This window comes from Amyelois transitella, chromosome 28 (assembly GCF_032362555.1).
Source record: "Amyelois transitella isolate CPQ chromosome 28, ilAmyTran1.1, whole genome shotgun sequence".
Lineage (NCBI taxonomy): Eukaryota > Metazoa > Arthropoda > Insecta > Lepidoptera > Pyralidae > Amyelois > Amyelois transitella.
In genome coordinates this window covers 3,882,703-3,906,796 of record NC_083531.1, presented here as the reverse complement: position 1 = coordinate 3,906,796, position 24,094 = coordinate 3,882,703, and the positions used below count along the sequence as shown (strand labels likewise).

General features: G+C 36.5%; 1 protein-coding gene across 1 annotated transcript; it reads right to left on the bottom strand.

Moving 5' to 3' along the window:
- Positions 1–226: 226 nt before the first annotated feature.
- Positions 227–14,524, bottom strand: LOC106139478 (cholesterol 7-desaturase nvd). The gene is made up of 9 exons (XM_060952398.1): positions 14,416–14,524; positions 7,800–8,082; positions 7,268–7,451; positions 6,301–6,486; positions 5,437–5,609; positions 4,811–4,916; positions 3,236–3,357; positions 1,982–2,152; positions 227–1,361 (listed from the first exon to the last, which is right to left on the bottom strand). Exons 2-9 carry the CDS (start codon positions 8,073–8,075, stop codon positions 1,197–1,199), a joined length of 1,383 nt encoding a protein of 460 aa, XP_060808381.1. The 5' UTR covers positions 8,076–8,082; positions 14,416–14,524; the 3' UTR covers positions 227–1,196.
- Positions 14,525–24,094: the final 9,570 nt, after the last annotated feature.

Below are 24,094 nucleotides of genomic sequence, written 5' to 3'. Positions count from 1 at the left end.
ACGTCAACCAATGTTGTGAAACCGAAATATTTGACAATTATTAAGCGATATGAAGAAGGTATCATATAATAATTAATAAAAATTTTGAATATGATATTTTTTAAAATTTTTTGAATAAATATCTTAAAAATTACAAGGAACTGATATACCTTTTTATTTATACCTACATAACCGTTTTTATACATACCTAATTTGATTTTATTCAAACTTTTTTTAAAAGGTAGGGCTTAGAGGTAGTCTCTGCCTACCCCTCCGGGAAAGAGGCGTGATGTTATGTATATGTATGTATGTTTTTTTTTTAATTTTCAATGCATTTGTAAATTAATGCCGTGCTCGTGACTTTAGAATCAGACCACTCTTCCTCATGGATGTAGTAAATGTCGACTAAGTTTATCTAGCGGTTACCACAATCCAATACGGGTTGTTTCCATGCAAATGTTGCGGAGGTCAGACGGGAGTCGCTTCGTGTAAACACCTGACTCACCCAATCCAGGATCCATGGTCAAAGGCGCACCCCGGGCTCCTCTCCAGAGAGGTGAGAAGGTAACTGATACCATTATAAAAATTCATAGCATAAAGATAAGGTATTCCTTTGCTAATAAAACTTTGTGAGTAACCTTTTGGTTCCAACTGCCTGCAATATTATTAGGTATATATAACTAGCGACCCGCCCCGGCTTCGCACGGGTGCAAATTTCGGAAAAAATCAATTATTTAATAGATGTTATTATACATAAAAACCTTCCTCTTGAATCACTCTGCCTGTTACAAAAAACCGCATCAAAATCCGTTGCGTAATTTTAAAGATTGAAGCATACAGACAAACAGACTAAAATAGCGACTTTGTTTTATACTATGTAGTGACATAGTTGTCCCGGCAAACTTTCTTTTGCCGTGTAACATCTTCATCTTCATCGTCACTTATCAACAGGTGAGATGGAAGATCTGATACAATATTGTATAAAAAAAGGAGGTATCCATATTTTATTTTTCTCTTTAATTACTTGTAGGCAACCTTTTATTTATTTAGGGCATTTAACCTTCTTTATATACGCCATAGCAACGGTTGCCATGATTTTTTTTAGTTAGGAAAAAAATGACAACTAAACGCGGCCTATCAGTCTTTTTAAGACTGTTGTCTCTGTCTACACCGCAAGGGATATAGACGTGATTATATATATGTATGTATGCATTTCATCACCACTCCAAAGGATTCTGTATCGCATCTCTGAAACTAATGCTGTTCTCGCTGTAAAACTGGGAGTACCAACTCCTGAAGGATCTTATCGTCTTGTCTGTCCGTACGTAAGCGGGCGCGCTCACAAACTGTTTGCTGTTCCATATTAAAACGTCTCGCTCGAACTGAAACAGAACAAAAGGGGGGGAATGAGTTAAAAAAAATCTTAAATTATATTATAAATTCGACAGTAAGTAAGTTTATTTGTTTGTTGGTTAACATAAAAACAAAAAGATTTTTTTTTTATAGAATACGCCTGCGCCTGCTATAAATTTTTCTTGATTGCTTTTTTTAGTATTTGTCATCAGTCATTATAAATTTTCTTAATTTACAAAAAATAAAAATATATTACTCAATCAAGAAAATCAATTTCAAAAGTATTATTTTTTGTGCAAATTTGACTAATTAAAAAAAAAAATTATAAATTAACCTACGTTCATTTTCATTTGTAATACAAATTTCCTGCCATCTAGTATCAAATAGCAAAACCAATTATAAACCTTGTGGGCAACCTTCTTCATATACGCCATAGCAACGGTTGCCATGATTTTGTTTGTTAAGTAAAAATGTCCGAAATATAATTTTCATTGTCAAATATTTTTATTTTATGTTCAAACTGTAATATAATAATTTTCAACTGATCATTTCTCTCCTCTTTTCTCCTTCTATCTTCGGTAGGAATAACTTTGTAACTATACTTTCTACAACCCAACACGGCTACTCGCCAATAGATGGCGCCACTCACCATATACGCTTCGGACTTGACCAATATTGACGAGAACGGCGCAATGTGAGGCGGCGAATAGAATCTGTGAACCACCTTCTGCATCAGAGGGCCCAGCGGGGTGACTGACTGCGACACTAGCACTGGGCCTATTGGTGTGGACATGCGCAGGCGCACGTGGCCTGGGCCAATCTGGAAGGTGAATTATATTATACATACATATAGTCATGTTTATATCCCTAGCGTGGTGGACAGAGACTGTATTGAAAAGGCTGATGGGCCGCGTTCGGCTGTTTGGTTAAATTATAGAATTGAGATTCAAATAGTGACAGGTTGATAGCCTATCGCCTAAAAGGAGAATCCCAAGTTTAGAAGACCATCCGTTAGTCGCATTTTTCGACATCCATGGGACAGAGATGGAGTGGTTCTATTCTTGTGTATTTATTGGGACCGGGAACCACACGGCACAGAGTGGTGAGGATGCAACCAGGACTTAAGAAATCTATTTTATCTACTTAGCTGGTATTAGCTGCTTAGCATGTCAGGGAAAATAGTTTTCCCCATAATTTTCTCCCAAAATCAATAAGATAATTGTGATTTTTATGACCTCATTTTGAAAGTTTTATAAACACCGACCTCCGCTCGTTTACCCAGGTATTATACCAATAATATAATATTATATAGCGCGCTTGTCTTTGACACCGGAGAGCCCGGGTTCGAATCCCGCCCACGGCACGATGAGAAACGAACTTTGTCTGGATCTTGGATGTAGGTATATCTGTACAAGTATTTATTATAAAACATAGTATCGTTGAGTTGGTATCTCGTAACACAAGTCTCGAACTGACTTCGAGGCTAACTCAATCCGTGTAATCTGTCCCGTATATAAAAAAAAACATTTGCCGTGTGGTTCCCGGCAGTGCCTATTGGTTCCCGGCACCAATACAAAAAAGAATAGGACCACTCCATTTATTTCCCATGGATGTCGGTGAAAGGCGACTAAGGGATAGGCTTACAAATTTGGGATTCTTTTTTAGGCGATGGGCTAGCAACCTGCCACTATTTGAATCTCAATTCTATCTTAAGGCCAAATAGCTGAACGTGGCCATTCAGTCTTTTCAAGACTGTTGGCTCTGTCTACCCCGCAAGGGATATAGACGTGACCATATGTGTGTATGTATGTGAAAACATTTAAAACAGTTGTCAGTATGTACATAAACGCCGAGCTCCACTCGATCACCCAGGTACTATACACAAACGAAGTTAATCACCTACCTGTGTAACTTCCACGTCAATGTGGAACCAGTCACCCTTCAGGACCTTGTAGTCGTGTGTCAGCTTCATCAGCGCCGTGTGATCCTCATTTCTGTTCCAGCTTGCCGCCCAAACGTGGCGACCTGATGGAGGAACAAAATTAAGTAGTATAAAATTAAAAAAAAAAAACAAACACCTACACGTTATTGTGACAGGAAGAAAATTAAGTAGTATAAAATTTAAAAAAAAAATAAACGTTATAATGACATGTACAAAAAAAAAAGAAATTATAGACTAAATAACTGTCAAAATTAAAACTAAAAAACAAAAAGGAATCCCTTTAAAAAAAAATACCTACACGTTATTGTGAGAGTAACAAATTTAAGTAGTATAAAATTAAAAAAAAAATAAACACGTTATTATGACATCTACAAAAAAAAAATTAAGACTAAATAACTGTCAAAATTAAAACTAAAAAACAAAAAAAGAATCCATTTCAAAAAAAATACCTACACGTTATTGTGAGAGGAACAAATTTAAAAAGTATAAAATTAAAAAAAAAATAAACGTTATTATGACATCTACAAAAAAAAATTAAGACTTAATAATAACTGTCAAAATTATAGGACATTTCAAACATCACAAATATGTAATTGTCATATCTTTTGGTTTCTCAATGTCCATAAACGTTGAAATAATGATATTATGTTATTTCAAAGTGTGTATACCGACCGATCTTTTTGTGATTACATACATACATACTATAATCACGTTCATATCCCTTGCGGGGTAGACAGAGCCAACAGTCCCGAAAAGACAAGATACTATAATTAGGCCACGTTCAGCTTTTTGGCTTGATGATAGAATTGTGATTCAAATAGTGACATGTTGCTAGCACATCGATTACAAGAAACCTAAGTTTATTAGCTGATTCCTCAATCGCCTTTTACGACATCCATGGGAAAGAGATGGAGTGGTCCTATTCTTTTTTTTCTATTAGTGCCGCAAACCACACGGCACTTAATTATAGTAAGAGAGAGTTATATCATTAGGCCAAATAGCTGAACGTGGCCATTCAGTCTTTTCAGGACTGTTGGCTCTGTCTGCCCAGCAAGGGATACAGACGTCACCGTATGTATGTATGTATGTTAGAAGCGATAACATACACACATACATAAAATCACGCCTCTCTCCCGGAGGTGTAGGCAGAGACTACATCTTTCCACTTGCCACGATTTCTGCAAACTTTCTTCGCTTCATCCACATTCATAACTCTCTTCATGCGAGCTCGGCGGTTTCGAGTACTTTTGACCTGACCCTTTACCAGGACGTCCTTGATTTGGTCAAGATACGTTCGTCTAGGTCTTCCCACTCCGACCTTTCCCTCCACACTCTCCTTGTATATCTGCTTAGTCAACCTGTTTTCATTCATCCTCTCCACATGACCGAACCATCTCAACATACCATTTTCTATTCCTGTAACTACATCTTCTTTCACATCACAACATTCCCTTATCGCGATGTTCCTTATCCGGTTACTCAGTTTCACACCCAACATACTCCTTAACGCTAGGGAAGTGAGAGTTATACTCTTACCAATAATATCCTGCAGGGCGGGATACTTCTCACCCAATCCCGACAACAGCGAGGGGGAGTGTACGGCGTTGAGGTGGGCGACGTCAGCCCCGTTTTCTGGTATCTCCTGGAATTTTCATCGATACATGAATAAGACGAACGTATCTTGATCAAATCAAGGACGTCCTGGTAAAGGGTCAGGTCAAAAGTACTCGAAACCGCCGAGCTTGCATGAAGAGAGTTATGAATGTGGATGAAGCGAAGAAAGTATGCAGTGATCGTGGCAAGTGGAAAGAGGTAAAAGAAAATACGTATTTTTGTTTATTACGAAAAGTCAATGCCCAGTTAAGTATATTTTTAACTAGCTGTGCCCGCGACTACGTCCGCGTGGAATAGTTAATTTGGGCATCATTGAAGGATGAATAACTTTCCCCGTTTTTTTACATATTCCATTATTTCTTCGCTCTTTATAGTTGCAGCGTGATGTTATACAGCCTAAAGCCTTCCTCGATAAATGGTCTATTCAACGCAAAAAGAATTTTACAATTCGAATCAGTAGTTCCTGAGATTAGCGCGTTCAAACAAACAAACAAACAAACTCTACAGCTTTATAATATTGGTACAGATTTTTTTTTAAATCTTATTACCTGTATATGAGCGCTAACCACGAACTCATTCCTTCCTCTGTACCCCCACATCTTCAGCTCAGGGGCATCTTCCAAAGACCAGAGTGGGTCACGACCTTCGGCGTCATGCCAGATCCAGACTGCTCCATCTGCTTCCACTGTCTTCCAGGTCTTCAGGGAAACTCCTCGGGGTGCTGGTTAGGACAAGACGGTTTGAATATTTTCATACTTTCAAATTCAAATTCGTTTATTACCTCTTTACAAAGATCAATGCTTAAGCTAACTTAACTACATATAGCTAAATGGTTATTAATGATCTTTGTGGGGAGGCCAGTTCCTGAAAAAGATTCGGTCGACCCTGAACTACAGGTAGGTAACTAGGCCAACTAACAGCTAAAATTTAAATATAATAAAAAAGGGGGGGGGGGGGGGGGGAAATGAAAAAAAAAACAACAATACACCTGCCATTATTATGAATACGTGACTACTATGTGGCAGGTGGTGACTCGCCACTCACTAAATGGGCCCCTCAAATCAGTCACCATGATTGGCAACAAAGGGGCAACATCGGCGTGGGTGGCTAAGGATGTCGAGAGGTGAGACTGCGGGGCGTGAAATCGTGGTGATCTAGTCAGGCACCCCCGGCGTTTTATTATTATACTAGAGGCCGCCCGCGACTTCGTCCGCATGGAAACCCTATCAATCCCGCGGGAACTCTGGGATAAAAAGTAGCCTATGTGTTATTCTGGGTCTTCAGCTACCTACATACCAAATTTCATGGTAATCGGTTCTGTAGTTTTTGCGTGAAAGAGTAACAAACATCCATACAAACTTTCGCCTTTATAATAGTAGTAGGATATTAGGAGCGTTGTATCGTTCACTAACCATTCTCAACCCCTGGTACGCTGACGCAAGCGCCATCTTCCCCAAACTTCCATTTATGGAATGGGCATTCGATGCAGTTCCCACACACTGACCCCCCCACACCCAGGTTGGCTCCCAAGTGGGGGCAGTATGCGTCTACGCATCGCGCGACGCCGTCTTCGCCCCGATAAACGCAGAGGTTCTGACCTGAAAATGTGAGATGATTAAAAAAAAACATACATACATAAATATGGTCACGTCTATATCCCTTGCGGGGTAGACAGAGCCAACAGTCTTGAAAAGACTAAATGGCCACGTTCAGCTGTTTGGCTTAACGATAGAATTGAGATTCAAACAGTGCTAGCCCATCGTCTAAAAAAGAATCCCAAGTTTGTAAGCCTATCCCTTAGTCGCCTTTTTCGACATTCATGGGAAAGAGATGGAGTGGTCCTACTCTTTTATGTTTTGGTGCCGGGAACCACACGGCACGATTTTAAAAATGTTTTCTTTAATAAAAAAAAATGTAGTTTTAAGCAGAGCAGAAAAAAACTATTATATTTGGTTGAGGTTGCAAAGCTGGCAACATGGAAAGATGAGAGGGAAATAAAGAGTTGTAATCAATACATTAATAGCATGTTCCAAAACGCTCCTTGAACCTTTTTACTTGGTACCAAAGTTAGGTATTTGGGCACCAATCAATTTGGCAAGTTAAATTCGAGTGGTTGTACAAACTTGAAATATTTTTCCAATAAATCTGACAGGGGGCGATTAATAAAAAGTCTACTCATTTAGGAAAAAAAATGATAGTATGTTTATATTACTAGCAATGTTATGTAATAAAATAAATTAGCACGAGAATAGAATACTGCAGAATTAATTATAAGTCTATTATTAGTATGTATAAATAATTGTTGTTTAAACAGGTACTACAAAAAGCCTCTCACGCGAGCAAAGTCACGGGCAACAGTTAATTGAAAAAAAAAAATACCTAAAGCATCAACAGGAATGACACCACCATCTTTGAGGTCCTTGCTTTCGACCAGAGCAAACCAGCCATTCGGAAACGGTGGGGGTATTTTGGACCCCAGCTTCCTCGCGTTCCGAGCCCTGTTGATCTTCGCTGCCTTATCAGGACCAGGTGGTATGTGTTCAAATCCCACGTCTATTAGTTCCTGAAAAAAATTGTTATAAGAAAATTACATACGGATAGGCTTTTAAACTTGGGATTCCTCTTTTAGGCGATGGGCTAGCAACATGTCACTATTTGAATCTCAATTCTATCATTAAGCCAAATAGCTGAACGTGGCCTGAATGTATTTTCAAGACTGTTGGCTCTGTCTACCCCGCAAGGGATATAAACGTGGCCATATGTATGTATGTATGTAAGAAAATTACCTAATGACTATTAATTAGGAATACAATTCAGGGGAGCCTTAAAGGACTTGTTGCTATGAACGTTTAAAGAATTAAAAAAAAGTGATTCTTACAAACAAAAAAAAATTATAATACAAATATCTCACCTTTCTATAGTCTATGGGGCACCAAAAACTTTTGCACACAACGTAAACAACTAACACTAATATCACAGATAATAAAATAAAAGCTAAATTATCAAAGATAAAATTCAACAGCCAATTAACAGCACTAAACGTCAAATTGAAATAAAAAAATAAAATTTCACTCTTTTCAGATTTCAAAATGGCGGAATGACATTTGGAATAAGTTAATGAGGCTTCATTTTGGAAACAACTTTTCATTTGCACGCTCGGAAAAATATCTGATCCGTTTCGCAACATTTTGTACCTGAAACAAACACCAATACACATATTACAAAAACAAAATTAAAAAAAAAGCATACTTACATTTTTAATTACTTTCTACGGCTTTGGCTACAAGTCTTAGAAGGCTCTTTTGTTTAAAATCTCTTATATATCAAGGCACTATCATAAACTCCTAATCAATAAGCATGGTGTATGAGGGGAGCCCTTTTGATGCGAACCTCGAAAGCTTTGCATGGGCATTAGTTTTTCACAATGTCCTGTGGTAGGTAATTTTATTTAGCATTATGTTTAAAGTTAAATGCAGGATTCAGGTACCTAATATTTTTATGTATTATATAGCAAGTTGTGACTCAAGACAGTTTCCTTGAAATTTTTAATGTTAATAATTGTTGTAGTTTTAGTTAATACATCCGAACTTCAATAATTAATTTCCGTTTATGAATGACGTCCAGTTTTTTTACATGCTTATTATTTTTTAATGCACTAATATTTTCCTTTCTTTGGTCGCTTTCTACGACATCCACAGCGATGTACTGGTTTTATTTTGCGACGGAAACCACACGGTTGACTTTGACCTTTATAAAACTTTAAAAAATCTTACATAAACACAAAATCACCTAAGTACTTACTTAACAATAAATAATTTACGACTGACAAATTTGTACATAGTCAAATTTTATAATTCAATGTCAATTATTTTTAATGTCGATGTGTTACGCACTAAATAATGTTGCGTTGGTAGATGTTATGAATCGAATTTACGCAAATAGACGGGGAGCTAGTGACCTTTATTTCGATCACTTGAATAAAACTTATTATACTGTTACTGTGTGGTTCCCGGCTACAATAAGAAAAAAATAGGACCACTCCATCTCTTTCCCATGGATGTCGTAAAAGGCGACTAAATGGTAGGCTTATAATAAGATTCTTCTTATAGGTGATGGGCTAGCAACCCGTCACTGTTTAAATCTCAATTCTATCATTAAGGAAGAGATCCATGAGAAAGAGATGGAGTGGTCCTATTCTTTTTTATATTGGTCCCGGTAAAAACACGGCATGTTTAGTTTCACCTACTTTAATTTGTATTTATATTGTTTATTTTTAAAAATAATAGAATTTTGTTATAATTTACTGCTTGGCTGACGTTGAAAAAACGAAAAGTAATAAAAATATATAAATAAAATTGCCTTGCCGTAAATTTTCGTACAAATTATTTTCCAACGTTAATATTGAAGCTGACTCCCCGTCTAAAGAAACGAGGAAGTACAGACTGACACACGATACTGCACGTGTTTTATTATTCAAAAATTTTAATGTGTCTAAAACCAAATGCATTACTTGCAAAATTTTCGCAGCAAAACATAAATTAAGAACGAATATAGGTTAATTCTATAATTGATACACGCATATGATAGTCCTCCTAGCATTAGTATAGGTTGTGACCTCATCCTCTAAAGAGGAGCCCGGGGTGCGCCTTTGGGAGCTATTTTTTGGCATAAATTATTTTGCCCTAATGTTCTTTGTCATAACGGTTTTGGTGTGCTTATTTTGGCATAATAGGTCTAAGCCATTATAAATTTTTGCCACAAAATAAGGCATTAGTCACTTTAAGGCTAGGTTCAATAAGTTATGCTTTAAATATTTATACAGACACCATTATGCAAAAAAACGTTATGTTTAAAAATCATTCTGAATAATACGGCATTCTATATTATACATTATATGGTTTAATTTATTATGCTAATATATATCCTCCAGTTGTCTGAATTTGTTGTGCAGATTTCCTCATGATAGTTTTTCTCAACGTAAGAGCATTAGTTAGTTTTCAAACTAAAGTAGGTATATAAAAATTGGAAAATGTCATTGTTAGGTATATAGCCGAGGTGGGATTCGAAGCGGTGCCTGTATGCGCATTACAGAATCGATCACTGATTATCCTAGACCAGAAATGTCATATTGTAATTGAAACTAATAAATAATATAAAAACACTAGCTGTGCCCGCGACTTCGTCCGCGTGGAATAGTTATTTTGAGCATCATTGAAGCCCTCAACGGTGAATAAATTTCCCCGTTTTTTTTACATTTTCCATTATTTGTTCGCTCCTTATAGTTACATAGTGATGTTATACAGCCTAAAGCCTTCCTCGATAAATTTTTCAATTTGAACCAGTAGTTCCTGAGATTAGCGCATTCAAACAAACAAACAAACTCTTCGATTGTGGGACTGTTGGGACTGCCGTTAGTTGCGACGTCTCATTTAACAGTGCTTACCAGTTCTATAGTCATAAATTATTCTGATTGAGATCAATAGATCTTACCACCCCGTCAGGTATTTGTATGTATGAACCAATCCACATAGTATACTATGTTCTGAATCATCTATAATATACTTGTAGGTACACTATGAGTCACGCGTATCTGATGAAAAATTAATAAATATGAAACTGATAAATGGGTCGATGTTTTGATAGCCACTGAGAATCACTGATAAAACCCTGCTTTTTGGGCGAGATAATAACATAATGTTACGAATTTACCCCCATCATCAAAACAAGAGGTGCTAAATTTATGGTGACACGTCGTCAAACTAGAAATCAATGCCCTTGCCGTGCGGTTTGCGAAAATACAGTATTTGCCGTCTTAAATATTTAAAAATGACAAATGTATTTTGAAATTAGAAAACCATAAATGACATATATCGTATCTCATATAGGCATATACATGTACTTTTGTAATATTCTTTATCTCATATCATTGACACGGCCATAAGGATATCTATAATCAACGTGTCGCGAGATTTCTTTCTTTTGATAACATTAAGTCTTAGACTGGCATTAAATAATTTTTTGGCGGGAAACCCAACGTCATTATTTTGCAAAACGCCATCTTTGTTTAAGGCGCCTTACCTTTGACGTGTGGTTTTTTTTTGATATTGGTATAGCATCTGCATGGTATCTTTCCGGTGTTAAGTTGCAAATAACGTTGCCGTGCCGAACAATCGTTAGTTTCAATAAAAAGCAATATCGATAGGATTATCAATAGTATCGATAGCTCAATTTGGTACAATTGCATTTAAAATTACAATACTATCGATAGTTTTGGAATATCGCTAGTGAACTTGCCGTCGATAGTATTGCTTATACTATCGATAGACCAAACTATCGATTGTACTTATCGATAGTTATTGCAATAGTCAGTACCAATAGTACGGGTTCTATCGATAGTATTGTTGGGTGTCGATAGTAACTGTTGCCGGTAACTAAGATATCTATATTATTTGTAGACTCAATCGAGATCAATTCTCAACCTCTGGAGATTGGGTCCGATTCTTCACAAAGCGACTCTTGTCTGATTTCCGCAACCTCTGCAGAGGAACATAACCCATACATAGGAAACCTTCGCATATAGGAACATTTTTTTCTTTCAATGTAAGAGCATGCCGCCTGCGTTAAGGTTAATTTATATATTTATATGTGTATTTACAAATTTACACAGAAAACATCGAGACTGATAAACACAAGAAACAAAATTACAAAGGTTCTGCTTATTTCAAAAGAAATCTCTTCAAATTTACTGCATTATTTAAAAAAATGTATTTTTTATCAGTTCAAAGTCAAATTTGTGAACGCAGTAAATCTACATCTTGCAATTTTGCAAGATGTAGATTTACTGCGTAGGTTCATTTTGAAATTAATAACTTAAATACTCTAAAGACCAATTTTAAAATTTTAAAAGTTACCAACCTTTAAAAGTTTATAAACTTTTAGGTTAGGGGTAGCAACCTCATTTGAGTCTTAATTAAATCAAGCTGTAGGTAGGTAATGACGTGATCTAGATTATTGACTTAATCTCTTCCGTTTAAAAGAAGTGACGTGTATGTATCCTTTATGTACGGACAAACTTTAGATCAATTTATATTATGTTATCCTATGAGAATTCCTCCTCCTCCTCGCGTCGTATAGCTCATTGCTGAGGGTCGTGACTCCCCCGCCGAATCACTTTCTCTTTGATCTCTTCCTTCCACCTGTTGCGATCCTTTGCGTCGTGGAGGGCCTTATGGAGATCGGTGTTTAGTGACGATCGGATTTGATCCGACCATCTTGTAGGGCTGCGACCTCTAGGTCTTTTTCCGTCAACCTTGCCTGTCACCATTAGCTGCTCCATGTTGTGACCGTCTTTCCGTGCAATGTGGCCGAAAAATTCCAGTATCCTGCGGAGACAGGTGGTAGACAGTCTCGTTTTGATTTGGAGTTCACGCAGGATAGATGCATTGGTACGGAAGGCAGTCCAGGGTATCTGTAGCATCTTCCTCCAGCACCACATTTCGAAGGCATCTATGCGGTCTCTATCAGCCTTTTTCAGGACCCATGTCTCGGCGCCGTAGCTAAATATGGAGAAGACCAGAGTGTGGACAAGTTTCTTTTTTGTCTTCCGTGAAATGCTTCGGTCCTTCCATATCTTTTGTAGTTGAGACATGGCATTTTTGGCCATCCCTATTCGTCTCCTTATTTCCGTCTCACAGGATCCCCTGTCACTGATGTTGGCCCCCAGGTAGACAAAGTCATTGACGATGTCTAAGTTGAGAGCATTCGTCAGTTCAAGTCTTCGGGCACGATCTACCACCATTAGTTTGGTTTTGGCGTGGTTGATTTTGAGACCTAATTGCAAACTGATGTTCTCAATACGGGCAAGGAATTTGTCTATGAGAATTACTTACAGAGAAATACAGAGTTGCGCTGTTATGCAATATGGACGACTTTTAGTCTTCAATAATTACATAAATGCGAGAGTTACTCTGCCCGTCTGTTACATTTCACGTCAAAGCCACTGAACCGATTTTGATAAAATTTGGTACAGAGTTCACGGTGATGAAGATCATTGGCTTCGTTTTATCGCGAAAAAGTAGTAAAAGAGGACGAAATTCGACGCGCACTAAAAATGTACACGCGGACGAAGTAGCGGGCGAAAGCTAGTAATCTTTACATGTGAGGGTGCAACTGGGAAGTAGGAACAAGCAAAGATAAGAGAGAGGGAGACAACATGATGGGAAAAGGAGGTGAACTATGACCACCAGTAGGACGCAATGGAAATATAAAATTGTATTGACAATTTCGATCAAGTATATAGAACAATAGAATCCGCCCGCGACTTCGTCCGCATGGAAACCCTGTCAATCCCGCGGGAATTCCGGGATAAAAAGTTGCTTATATGTATTTCTGGGTCTTCAGCTACCTACATACTAAATTTCATCGTAATTGTGTCAGTAGTTTTTGCGTGAATGAGTAACAAACATCAATACTGATATCCTGACATAATCACAAACTTTCGCATTTATGATATTAGTAGGATTGAGAATTGAGAGATAGCATCTAAGATATAAGTGTACTTAGCGCTATTGTCTAATTTCCACAACTTTATATCTTTTTGATAGGATGAAATACTTTTTAGATATAACGTTTATATTTCATGAACACGTGTAACAAAATTTGCTCTTAGTACATTTCTTTTTTAAATGTTTGTAGAAAAATTAAATATTAAATACATACATAAAATCACGCCTCTTTCCCGAAGAGGTAGGCAGAGACTACCTCTTTCCACTTGCCACGATCTCTGCATACTTTCTTCGCTTCATCCACATTCATAACTCTCTCCATGCAAGCTCGGCGGTTTCGGGTACTTTTGACCTGACTCTTTACCAGGACGTCCTTAATTTGATCAAGATACGTTCGTCTAGGTCTTCCTACTCCGATCTTTCCCTCCACACTCTCCTTGTATATCTGCTTAGTCAACCTGCTTCCATTCATCCTCTCCACATGACCGAACCATCTTAACATACCCTTTTCTATTCCTATAACTATCTTCTTTCACATCACAACATTCTCTTATCACGCTGTTCCTTATCCGGTCACTCAATTTCACACCCATCATACTCCTGAACGCTCTCATTTCCACTGCATTTATTCTGCTTTCGTGTTTGTTTTGCCATACCCAACGTTCACTCCCATACATTAATGTCGGGACCAACACGCCCTTGTGCACAGCCAGTCGAGCCTTTTTGGATAGTTTCCGACTGCTCATAAAGGCATGCAAAGCTCCATTCACCATGTTCCCCGCGTTCACTCTCCTTTCAATATCACTATCACACTTGCTCAACTTTTTCTCCTCAAATCAAAATATTACATGCTGTCAAAAAATGAAAAATGAAATACATTTTTTTTTATATTTTGTTTTTAAAAATAATAAAAAAGGAAACCACTGAATGGAAAACTTATTTGCGATAACGATTTCAAATTTTAAAACACAAATATTTTTTTTAAATAAAAAAAAGCACAACTTTAAAAAAAAAAGTACTTACAAAATTTTCGCGGGCACTTTTTCACCTTTTTACTACCGTGTAAACATTGACGCGCCCAACCTTAAACTAAACTAAGGATATCGCGGCAGGCCTATATGAGAGAATGGTGTTATGCAGGACGTCATATCTATTGATTTTTTTTTATGGCAGATCGGTAAATAAATAGTGACTCACTGTTAGGATATAAATAGCTACTGGATTTTATCTTTCTGGGGTGTGCAAAGGTGCAAAGCTACTTTTTCTACCTCCTGGCTTTAGTATCGGTTGCATCCTCACCTCTCTGGAGGGGAACCAGGGGTATGGCTTTGACTGTGGATCCTGGATTGGGTGAGTCAGGTTTTTTACACGAAGCGACTCCCGCCTGCCGAAATAGCGGGTAAAACGTAGTAGAAAAAACATTGCTTTTAGTTATACTATCTTGTAATCCCGAGTGCCGTGTGGTTCCTGGCACCAATAGGAAAAAGAACCACTCCATCTCTTCTCAAGTATGTCGTAAAAGGCTAAGGGGTATGCTTACAAACTTGGGATTCTTTTTTAGGCCATGGTTTAGCAACCTGTCGCCATTTGAATCTCAATTCTATCATTATCAAAATCATACGCCAAATAGTTTTCATAAGCCAAATAGCTGAACGTGGCTATTCAGCCATTTCAAGACTGTTGGCTTTGTCTACCCCGCAAGGGATATAAACGTGATATGTATGTATGTTTGTATGTAATCCCGAGACATCTGAACTGTCACACACGGCAACATACGCCATCTTGCGTACTGCCGTCCCTTCATTTTTTCATTCGTATATTCAAATGTAGACATTAATTCAGTGTACGAGAGTCCATTTTTTATGTAAATTATATAAATTTAAATTGCACGTTGGTGCAACTTGAGAAAAAAAAGCATAAAGATTTAATGTACGTTAAGAACTTCAATGTTAGTTATAAAGAGATGGGTGATCCATTTCAAGGTTACATAATATGGAATCTTATGTCAAATTCAGTAAACTAAGCTTCTTATATTGAAGAAAAGGACGTTCTGGCAAAAAGTCAGGTCAAGAGTACCCGAAACCGCCGAGCTTGCATGAAAAGAGTTATGAATGTGGATGAAGCGAAGGAAGTATGCAGAGGTCGTGGCAAGTGGAAAGATGTAGTCTCTGCTTACCCCTCCGGGAAAGGGGCGTGATTTTATGCATGTATGTATGTATTGAAGGAAATTGTGCCGTGTGGTTCCCGGCACCAATTGAAAAAATAATGGGACGACTCCATCTCTTTCTCCGTAGATGTCGTAAAACGCGACTAAGGGATAGGCTTATAAACTTGGGATTCTTCTTTTAGGCGACATGCTAGCAACCTGTCACTATTTATTTATTTGAATCTCAATTCTATCATTAAGCCAAACAGCTGAACGTGGCCTGTCTTCTTAAGTCTTTTTAAGACTTTGTCTACCCCGCAAGGGATATAGACGTGATTATATTTATGTATGTATGATTAACTAGCTGTGCTTCGTCCGCTTGGAATAGTTATTTTGGGCATCATTGAAGGATGAATAATTTTCCCCTTTTTTACATATTCCATTATTTCTTTGCTCCTTATAGTTGCAGCGTGATGTTATATAGCCTAAAGCCTTCCTCGATAAATGGTCTATTCAACGCAAAAGGATTTTTCAATTCGAACCAGTAGTTCCTGAGATTAGCGCGTTCAAACATACAAACTCTTCAGCTTTATAATATTAGTATAGATTTAGACAGAATCACCTGAAATTTGGTTTAGATGTTTACACTTGTGTTCTTTTATTACTATCTTATCGTCAAGGGCCAGTTCTAAACATTCGGTGCGCGTTCAGTTCAAATTCAGTACATTGATACGAATTTGATAGCACTTGGACGTATGTAGAGCTGTAATGTACGGTCAGGGAGGGTCAGGGAGGGGCTTCTGTTTTCGGATGACATGTCAGTACATACATACATAAATATAGTCACGTCTATATCCCTCGTAGGGTAGACAGAGCCAACAGTCTTGTAAAGACAGAATGGCCACGTTCAGCTATTTGGCTTAATAATAGAGTTGAGATTCAAATAGCGACAGGTTGCTAGCCCATCGTCTAAAAAAAGAATCCCATGGCAGTACATGTATTCCATTTCATAAAAACAAATTCACGATACCGACATACCTACGTACATAAAATCACGCCTTTTTCCTGGAGGTGTAGGCAGAGATCACTTCTTTTCACTTGCCACTATCTCTGCATACTTCCTTCGCTTCATCCACATTCAAGAAGTGTTTTCTGAAGGTGTGTCTTGTCGAATCTGATACATGAAATTTTAAAATTGAAATAACTTTAAATTAATTAACAGTTGCCATTCGAAATGACAGTCAAACAAATTACACTTTCTAAAATAATAAGAATTAGATTGAGTGCCGCGAAATAAGTTCGATACTTGTGTTACGAGCACACGACACAATTTAATAAAATATTTATAAATAATGGGCCCACCCTATTTCAATATTACCCATCCATAGCTACGCCCAAACAGCTGAAGAAAGTCCAACTCATATCTACATAAGACGAAACATCTAACTGATGTATTATTATTTTATCTTCATGGCCATCATAGGTATAATTAATAAATGTACATTCAACAGCACATCAACTTACCCACTGCAAATTCGTCTCTATTATCTCTCACTCGAGTTCCAATCAGGGTAGCTTGATGTGCGGTTGTGTGTACGAGACAAAATCTGTTTTTTAAGAGAGAATGATTTTCAGTTGTTTTAATATTTACAAACAACCATATAGTCACGTCAATATCTCTTGCGGGGAAGACAGAGCCAACAGTTTTCATAAAGCCTTCCCCGATAAATGGTCTATTCAACACAAAAAGAATTTTTCAATTCGAACCAGTAGTTCCTGAGATTAGCGCGTTCAAACAAACAAACTTTTCAGCTTTATAATATTGGTACAGATATAATGAAAATTCTGTTTTGCAAAGAAATATAAATAAAAGGTAACAAATGAGCGAGTTTTATGTTTTAAAATAATCCACATCCTTGCGTTATTAAATTTTAATACAGTACCCTAAAAAAACTAAAATATCAGCTGATTTTTTGCCAATAATACGTCTAATGCTTACTTATATACCTACTTTATTTTATATGTACATAGGTACTGCGCCAATCGCCTTTCTATTTTAATTTCCTCCCACCCTAAGGTTGACTGGAAGAGATTGCTTTAGCAATAAGTCCGCCTTTGTACCTCATTACCTGTGTTTTTTTTCTGTTTTTCTTTTTCTTATGGTGAAATAAAGATCTATCTATAGGTTAGTTTTGCATTGCGTTTTGGCGCGAACGTCATTGTGATTTTCTAAAGAAAGTAGCAATAAATGCGTTTCGTTATATTAAATCGGTAACCATACATTCTGAATAGCATTTGCAATGGTTATTTTGTAACTGTAACTTGTTGTATAAACTGATTTGGACGTGTTTTCGCGGCAGACCGTTAGCAGTGGCGCCATTTTGGATTTTCGAATGCGTTCGGATACATGAACTATTTATCGTAGAATATTCGGGATTGTTTTTTATATAGGAATACCTTAGGACATACATTTATATAATTACATCTTAATCCCTTGCGGGGAAGACAATGTCAGATAGACTTAGAAGGATAGGAATAAAAAATCGTCCTGTCACTTTATCTGTTCGCTTTTATACATTTATATATACATTTATAATATTAGTATAGATGTTCGTTCATACTAATCTATAGAGCTGCTGATATAGGTATCATTGTCAACTGATTAAACTTAGTCCTAATTATAGATAAAATAACCTAAGCATAAAGATATATAACTACAAGGACCTATAGTAAAATTATTTTATAATAAATTACCTTGAATTAAGGCGTCCTGGCAATGGGTCAGGTAAAGGGTACCCGTAACCGCCGAGCTTGCATGAAGCAGAATGCAGAGATCGTGGCAAGTGGAAAGATGTAGTCTCTGCCTACCCCTCCGGGAAAAAGGCGTGATTTTATTTTTGTATGTATGTACGTAAGTACCTACTTGCTACTAACTTTTATTATCAAGACCAGAATTTAATTTTATTTAAATTATTTAAAATTCCGCTCAATATGTTGCCAAAATATCTGATTACGCGCATTAAGATCTTTATCGCACATTGAACAAGTATTTTTAGGCTAATTTCCGTCTTAACGCCTGAAGGCAAACCTTTGGGTTTAAAAATGTGTACCTACTCTTTGAGCCAGCTAGAAAAAAAACACCTTCGAGTCTTGCGCCAATTGGCTCTGTCTATCGCTTATGAGAAAAAGATGTGATAATACTTTAGTGTCTGTTACAAATACGTAAGTGCCATTATTCAAAGAAGTATGGGTCTAGAATGAAACAGAAATGATTTAAGAAATTGGAAAATAAATAAATATATACGGGACAAATTGCACAGATTGAGTTAGCCTCGAAGTAAGTTTGAAACTTGTGTTACGAGATACTAACTCAACAATACTATATTTATAACTAGCTGTTGCCCGCGACTTCGTCCGCGTAAATTTTCAATCAATATAATATGAAAAATAAAATATCTTGTTTTTGTTAGGGCTCGAACTTGGACCGCCAACTTCACAGTCTCACGCGCCAACCACTGGACCATCGAGGCCGCTGCGGTACTATCGAAATTAAAGTAAAATAACAAACCAAAAACCTTTTTACGTGAGAATTACGTATGTTATGTGCGGCAAAACCAGGATATTATCAAACTGATTTTCACCTATATTTATATGTTATATGTAGGTATGATGCTGTCGTACAATGATAAATGACTTTAAATTTTAAATTTCGTTACTTATTTGCAGGCAAACCATGCCTTGAGTTCATTCAAATGACGATAACTTTTTTTTAGTGAACCGATTTTGATGAAACAAACTTTAAATGTTTTTCTGAGTTGAGAAAACAAAGCAATTTCATTCAAATAGCCACAGATCAAGGAGCGTCAAGCCTATCTCTTAGTCGCCTTTTACGACATCCATGGGAAAGAAATGGAGTGATCCTTTTATTTTAGAAATAGGCATGATGACTAATTTTTGTTTTTGTGTTCATCAATATCATATCATAACGACTAAAACATTGGTGAAATCATCAAATCAATAAACAAAAATTGCCCGAGATATAACGATGTATTATACATCACATTGTTGATATCAAGCAATTAAATAAAATGTATAAAACGTAGTTTTAAAATAATCTTAAGACTTACCTTTGTAAAGAGGACAATAAACGTTTTATTATTTATTTATAATGGAGCCGTGTGGTTCCCGGCACCAATACAAAAAAGAATAGGATCACTCCATGTCTTTCCCATGGATGTCGTAAAAGGCGACTAAGGGATAGGCTTACAAACTTGGGATTCTTCTTTTAGGCGATGGGCTAGCAACCTGTCACTATTTAAATCTCAATTCTATCATTAAGCCAAATAGCTGAACGTGGCCATTCAGTCTTTTCAAGACTGTTGGCTCTGTCTACCCCGCAAGGGATATAGACGTGACCCTATGTATGTATTATTTATTTATTACATTATTTGGACGAGTCAAAAACGCCACTTACAAAATTCTATTTTAGAATGACGTCACACCTAAGTTACTTGTTCGCGTTGTAAACTTTATTTCTTTGGAAATGTAGCTGCCTGAATAAAAAAGTACCTATATGTATATATGATGTCTTAATAAAATTTGTTCCAAATTATTTTTATTCATTAATATTTTTAATAAGCATAGTTATTTTAAAATAATAGTTAAAATGGACTTACGAACCGTGTTTTGAATTTTTATACTTTAAACCTTTATGGCGTCAAAATTAAAACTAAAAATTCACGTAATCAATGTAAGTATTTATAAAATTAAGTAAGTACGTGTATTCAATCATGTTTTTAATTAATTTATATTGTTTTATGACCTTGTCCTCATCTTTATTAATGGGATATTCTGATTGGGCGGGCGGACACGGGTCGTATGCTAGTAAAGATTATAATTTATTGTTTACTTCGTCATAAAACCTTATTATTCAATACTGAAAACCAATCTTATCTGTTCGAACGAGTATGCGTACTAGTAAATTGGTTCAGTGACTCATTTATTATCAGTACTTACTCGTATCTATCGATGTGTGATTCAAACACGGGGATCCAGTTAGAAATTTCAGGAGTTATGTCATTATAAGGCATAGTAAGTTCAAAGTATGAAGAATTGTGCCGTTTGGTTCCCGGCACCAATACAAAAAAAGTATAATTAATTATAATTATATATACGGGACAGATTACACTGATTGAGTTAGCCTCGAAGTAAGTTCGAGACTTGTGTTACGAGATACTAACTCAACGATACCATATTTTATAATAAATACTTATATAGATAGGAAGAGATGGAGTGGTCCTATTCTTTTTTGTATTGGTGCCGGGAACCACACGGCACATTGGCTATATATAAAAAAAAATTGTCTCTGGTTCGAATCCCATCCAGTGGATTTGAGATTTAAATCTGGCCAGGGTTGTAGCTTCCCCTTAAACAATGATAAAAATATAGAAATGTTATACTAAGTGTGTGTGTTAAAATGAATCAGCGTAGATAAAGAATTATAACTGAATTATTCACAATTCAGATCTCTCTCTCTCTCATCTTCTTCCTCCTGGCGTTAGACCCGGTTACATCATCACCTCTCTGGAGAAGAGCTTAGGGTGCGCCATGGCGATTAACTAGTTTGGTATGAAAAAAAAACAAAAAGCGATTCCTGCCTGACCTCTACGACGTTTTCAGGGGAAGTTAACCCATATTGGATCATGGCAAAAGCTGTTAGATGCATGTACCTATTCCCTTGATCGCTTTTTATAACATCCATAGGAAATAGATGGAGTGGGCGGAAAATAACGCGGTGCTTTGATATTAAAAAAAAATAACGTTTTGACAACTTATATTAATCAGTGTATCCGAACGCATCTTCTCCGTCTGTGAATTTGTAAGTCCCATCGCCTCAATACAATATTAATGGTGTTCTGTGCGTCAAAGGTACATTTGAATAATGTTTACAGATATTATGAATCGAGAATGGTTTTGTCGAAACAACAACGTATGCCCGGTGCGACTATGGATGACCGTGAATTTATTCCTTTGCCTAAAGTTTCTTTTTTATTACTTGTCAGTTTTATAATAATAAAAAAAAACCATAGATGTAGAAGAACCGCGCAAAAAAACAATTGAATGAAAATATAACGAAAATATTTTCTACTCCGTAGAGCAACTCAAGTTTTAATTTTAAGCATTAGTGTTTTGACACTGGAGAATAGCTATGATACACTAGAGGCCGCCCGTGATTTCGTCCGCATGGAAACCCTATCAATCCCGCGGGAACTCCGGGATAAATAGTAGCCTATGTGTTATTCTGGGTCTTCAGCTACCCACATACCAAATTTCATGTAATCGGTTCAGTAGTTTTTGTGTGAAAGAGTAACAAACATCCATACTGACATCCTGACATACTCACATTCGCATTAATAATATAATATTAGTAGGATTGTATAGGTACCATACAAATTCGTTGCCCACGACTTCGTATGATACGATACGATACATACAAAACGATAGAAAAACGACGGAATCGATTTTTTTATAAACAAAGGATAGTTTTTTATTAGATCTCCCATAAAGATTCTTTGAAACTATCTTTCAATTACTGTCTGTACTGCCTTAGTCAGTTTAAATTTTACAATCGGTATGTTTAGATGATAGAGAAGTGGTAATGATTAATAAGCACCTACTAAGTAGTAAATGTGTCGTCACAAATGTAATCTCAACCATTAGTCACCTATCGCATCTAAATTCTGAGTTTTTTTTTGACAAGATTACAAGTGCGCAGGAAATTTCGCGCGTTGCAAGATAACACTAAAGAGTATATAACTGCTACGCTTTAGATGACACATAATCCCTACGGTTGTAAATAAGCTCTCAAAAAAAATGTGAAAGAAAAGCGATTCGAATCAGTTTTACACATTAGATAGATAGATAGATAAAACTCTTTATTGCACCATAAGAGTAAAACATACAAAACAACACAAAGCAGACATATATGGTACAAAGGCGGACTTATCGCTAAAGCAATCTCTTCCAGTCAACCTTTGGGTGGAAGGAAATCAAATAGGAGATTGGCGTTGGCGCAGAGCAAGAAAAATAAATGTTTGAACATAATAAAATACATACATAATATATATCTATATATAATACATACAAATACGCATAAATACAGATAAATACATAAAAATAACATATACTTAGGAAAGAGTAGAAAGATAATGAGACCTAACGAGATTTTTGAAACTATCAATAGTCTGGGCTTTCCTGATATCGACAGGGAGAGCACGAGAGACACATTACAAAGTGAAAAAGGAAATATCTCAACTTTATTGATGTAAAAACATACCTAATTATTTTTTTTTTACAAAGATCAAATACATAAGGCAAGGATTTATGTCGATTATTTAGGTCGAATTTTCTAAACCTAGGCCTGGAACTAAGTATTTCAGAAATTATTGCTCTTTAATATATCCGACAACACATATCGGTTCCCGGTTCATCGGGTACCCGCTTACGGAAATATGTAGTATTTACCTACCCATCCGGGAATTAGGCGTCATCATTCATGAGTATGTATATGGTCCCATAGAGACAGGAACAATATCGCCGCCTTGGCTTACCATAGCAAAAAAAAATTGCCAAAAAAAATCAATGCATAATTCCGTTTTGGAGATAAGGTCGCCAAATATTACCATAAAGAAGTTTCCTGGTTTTTTGTGAGGAATAAATTGGGTCAGGTTGGGTCGCTTATGAAATATAAATGTATTTTTTTTTATTGTCAGTGATAAAAGTCTAGACTTTTTGGTCGTTTTGAAATGGACGCCCAAATTTTTGTGGCGTAAAAATAGGAGTCGGTTTGTTATTAGGGTTTTCGGGTATTTTCTCTCTTTCTCTGTCTCTCACACACACAACACACTCATTCATCTTCCTGGCTTGATTTCCGATTGCGTCCGCACCCGGAACCGGAAGGAATCCAACTTTTTATAATTCAGCAGCAATTAGTTCTGCGGATTGCTTGATTTTGTAATAGTCTAAATATAGTTCATTAAAGTCATATTATAAAAACAAATCCAACCTCAAAATAATGAAATTGCTTAATGTGAAAATATCATCTCGTCAATAAAATAAATATATGATACCCAAAATTAATATACTTAAATAACACACCCCTATTTTTAGAACGAGTTAATGGTTACCAGTAACGTAACCAAATGCAATATCAAATAAATTCGAAAACTTTCTTTCTCAATAAAGATACAAAGAAATTCGGCCTTGTATGACTTTTCCCGATAAAAACAATATCATTCTTTTTTTGAATGTCCAAATACCGCGAACTCGTAATCGGAATTAATTTCGCGCCCAATGTGACAGGAATAATGTAGAGTGGCGCCAGTATCGCGGACTATCATAAAAAATGTGTGGTTCCCGGCACGGTACAAAAAAGAATAGGACCACTCCATCTCTTTCCTATGGATGTCGTAAATGGCGACTAAGGGATAGGCTTACAAACTTGGGACTCTTTATTAGGCGATGGGCTAGCAACCTGCCACTATTTGAATCTCAATT

Bases quoted from the DNA above. Each gene is read 5' to 3' on its own strand.
- LOC106139478 (XM_060952398.1), bottom strand. From the start codon at position 8,075: ATGTTGCGAAACGGATCAGATATTTTTCCGAGCGTGCAAATGAAAAGT. The intron at 4,917-5,436 runs GTAATAAGATTT...TGAAAATTCCAG, and splicing joins TGGTTAGCGCTCATATACAG to GAGATACCAGAAAACGGGGC. The intron at 1,362-1,981 runs GTGAGTGGCGCC...GTTCTGTTTCAG, and splicing joins TCAAGTCCGAAGCGTATATG to TTCGAGCGAGACGTTTTAAT.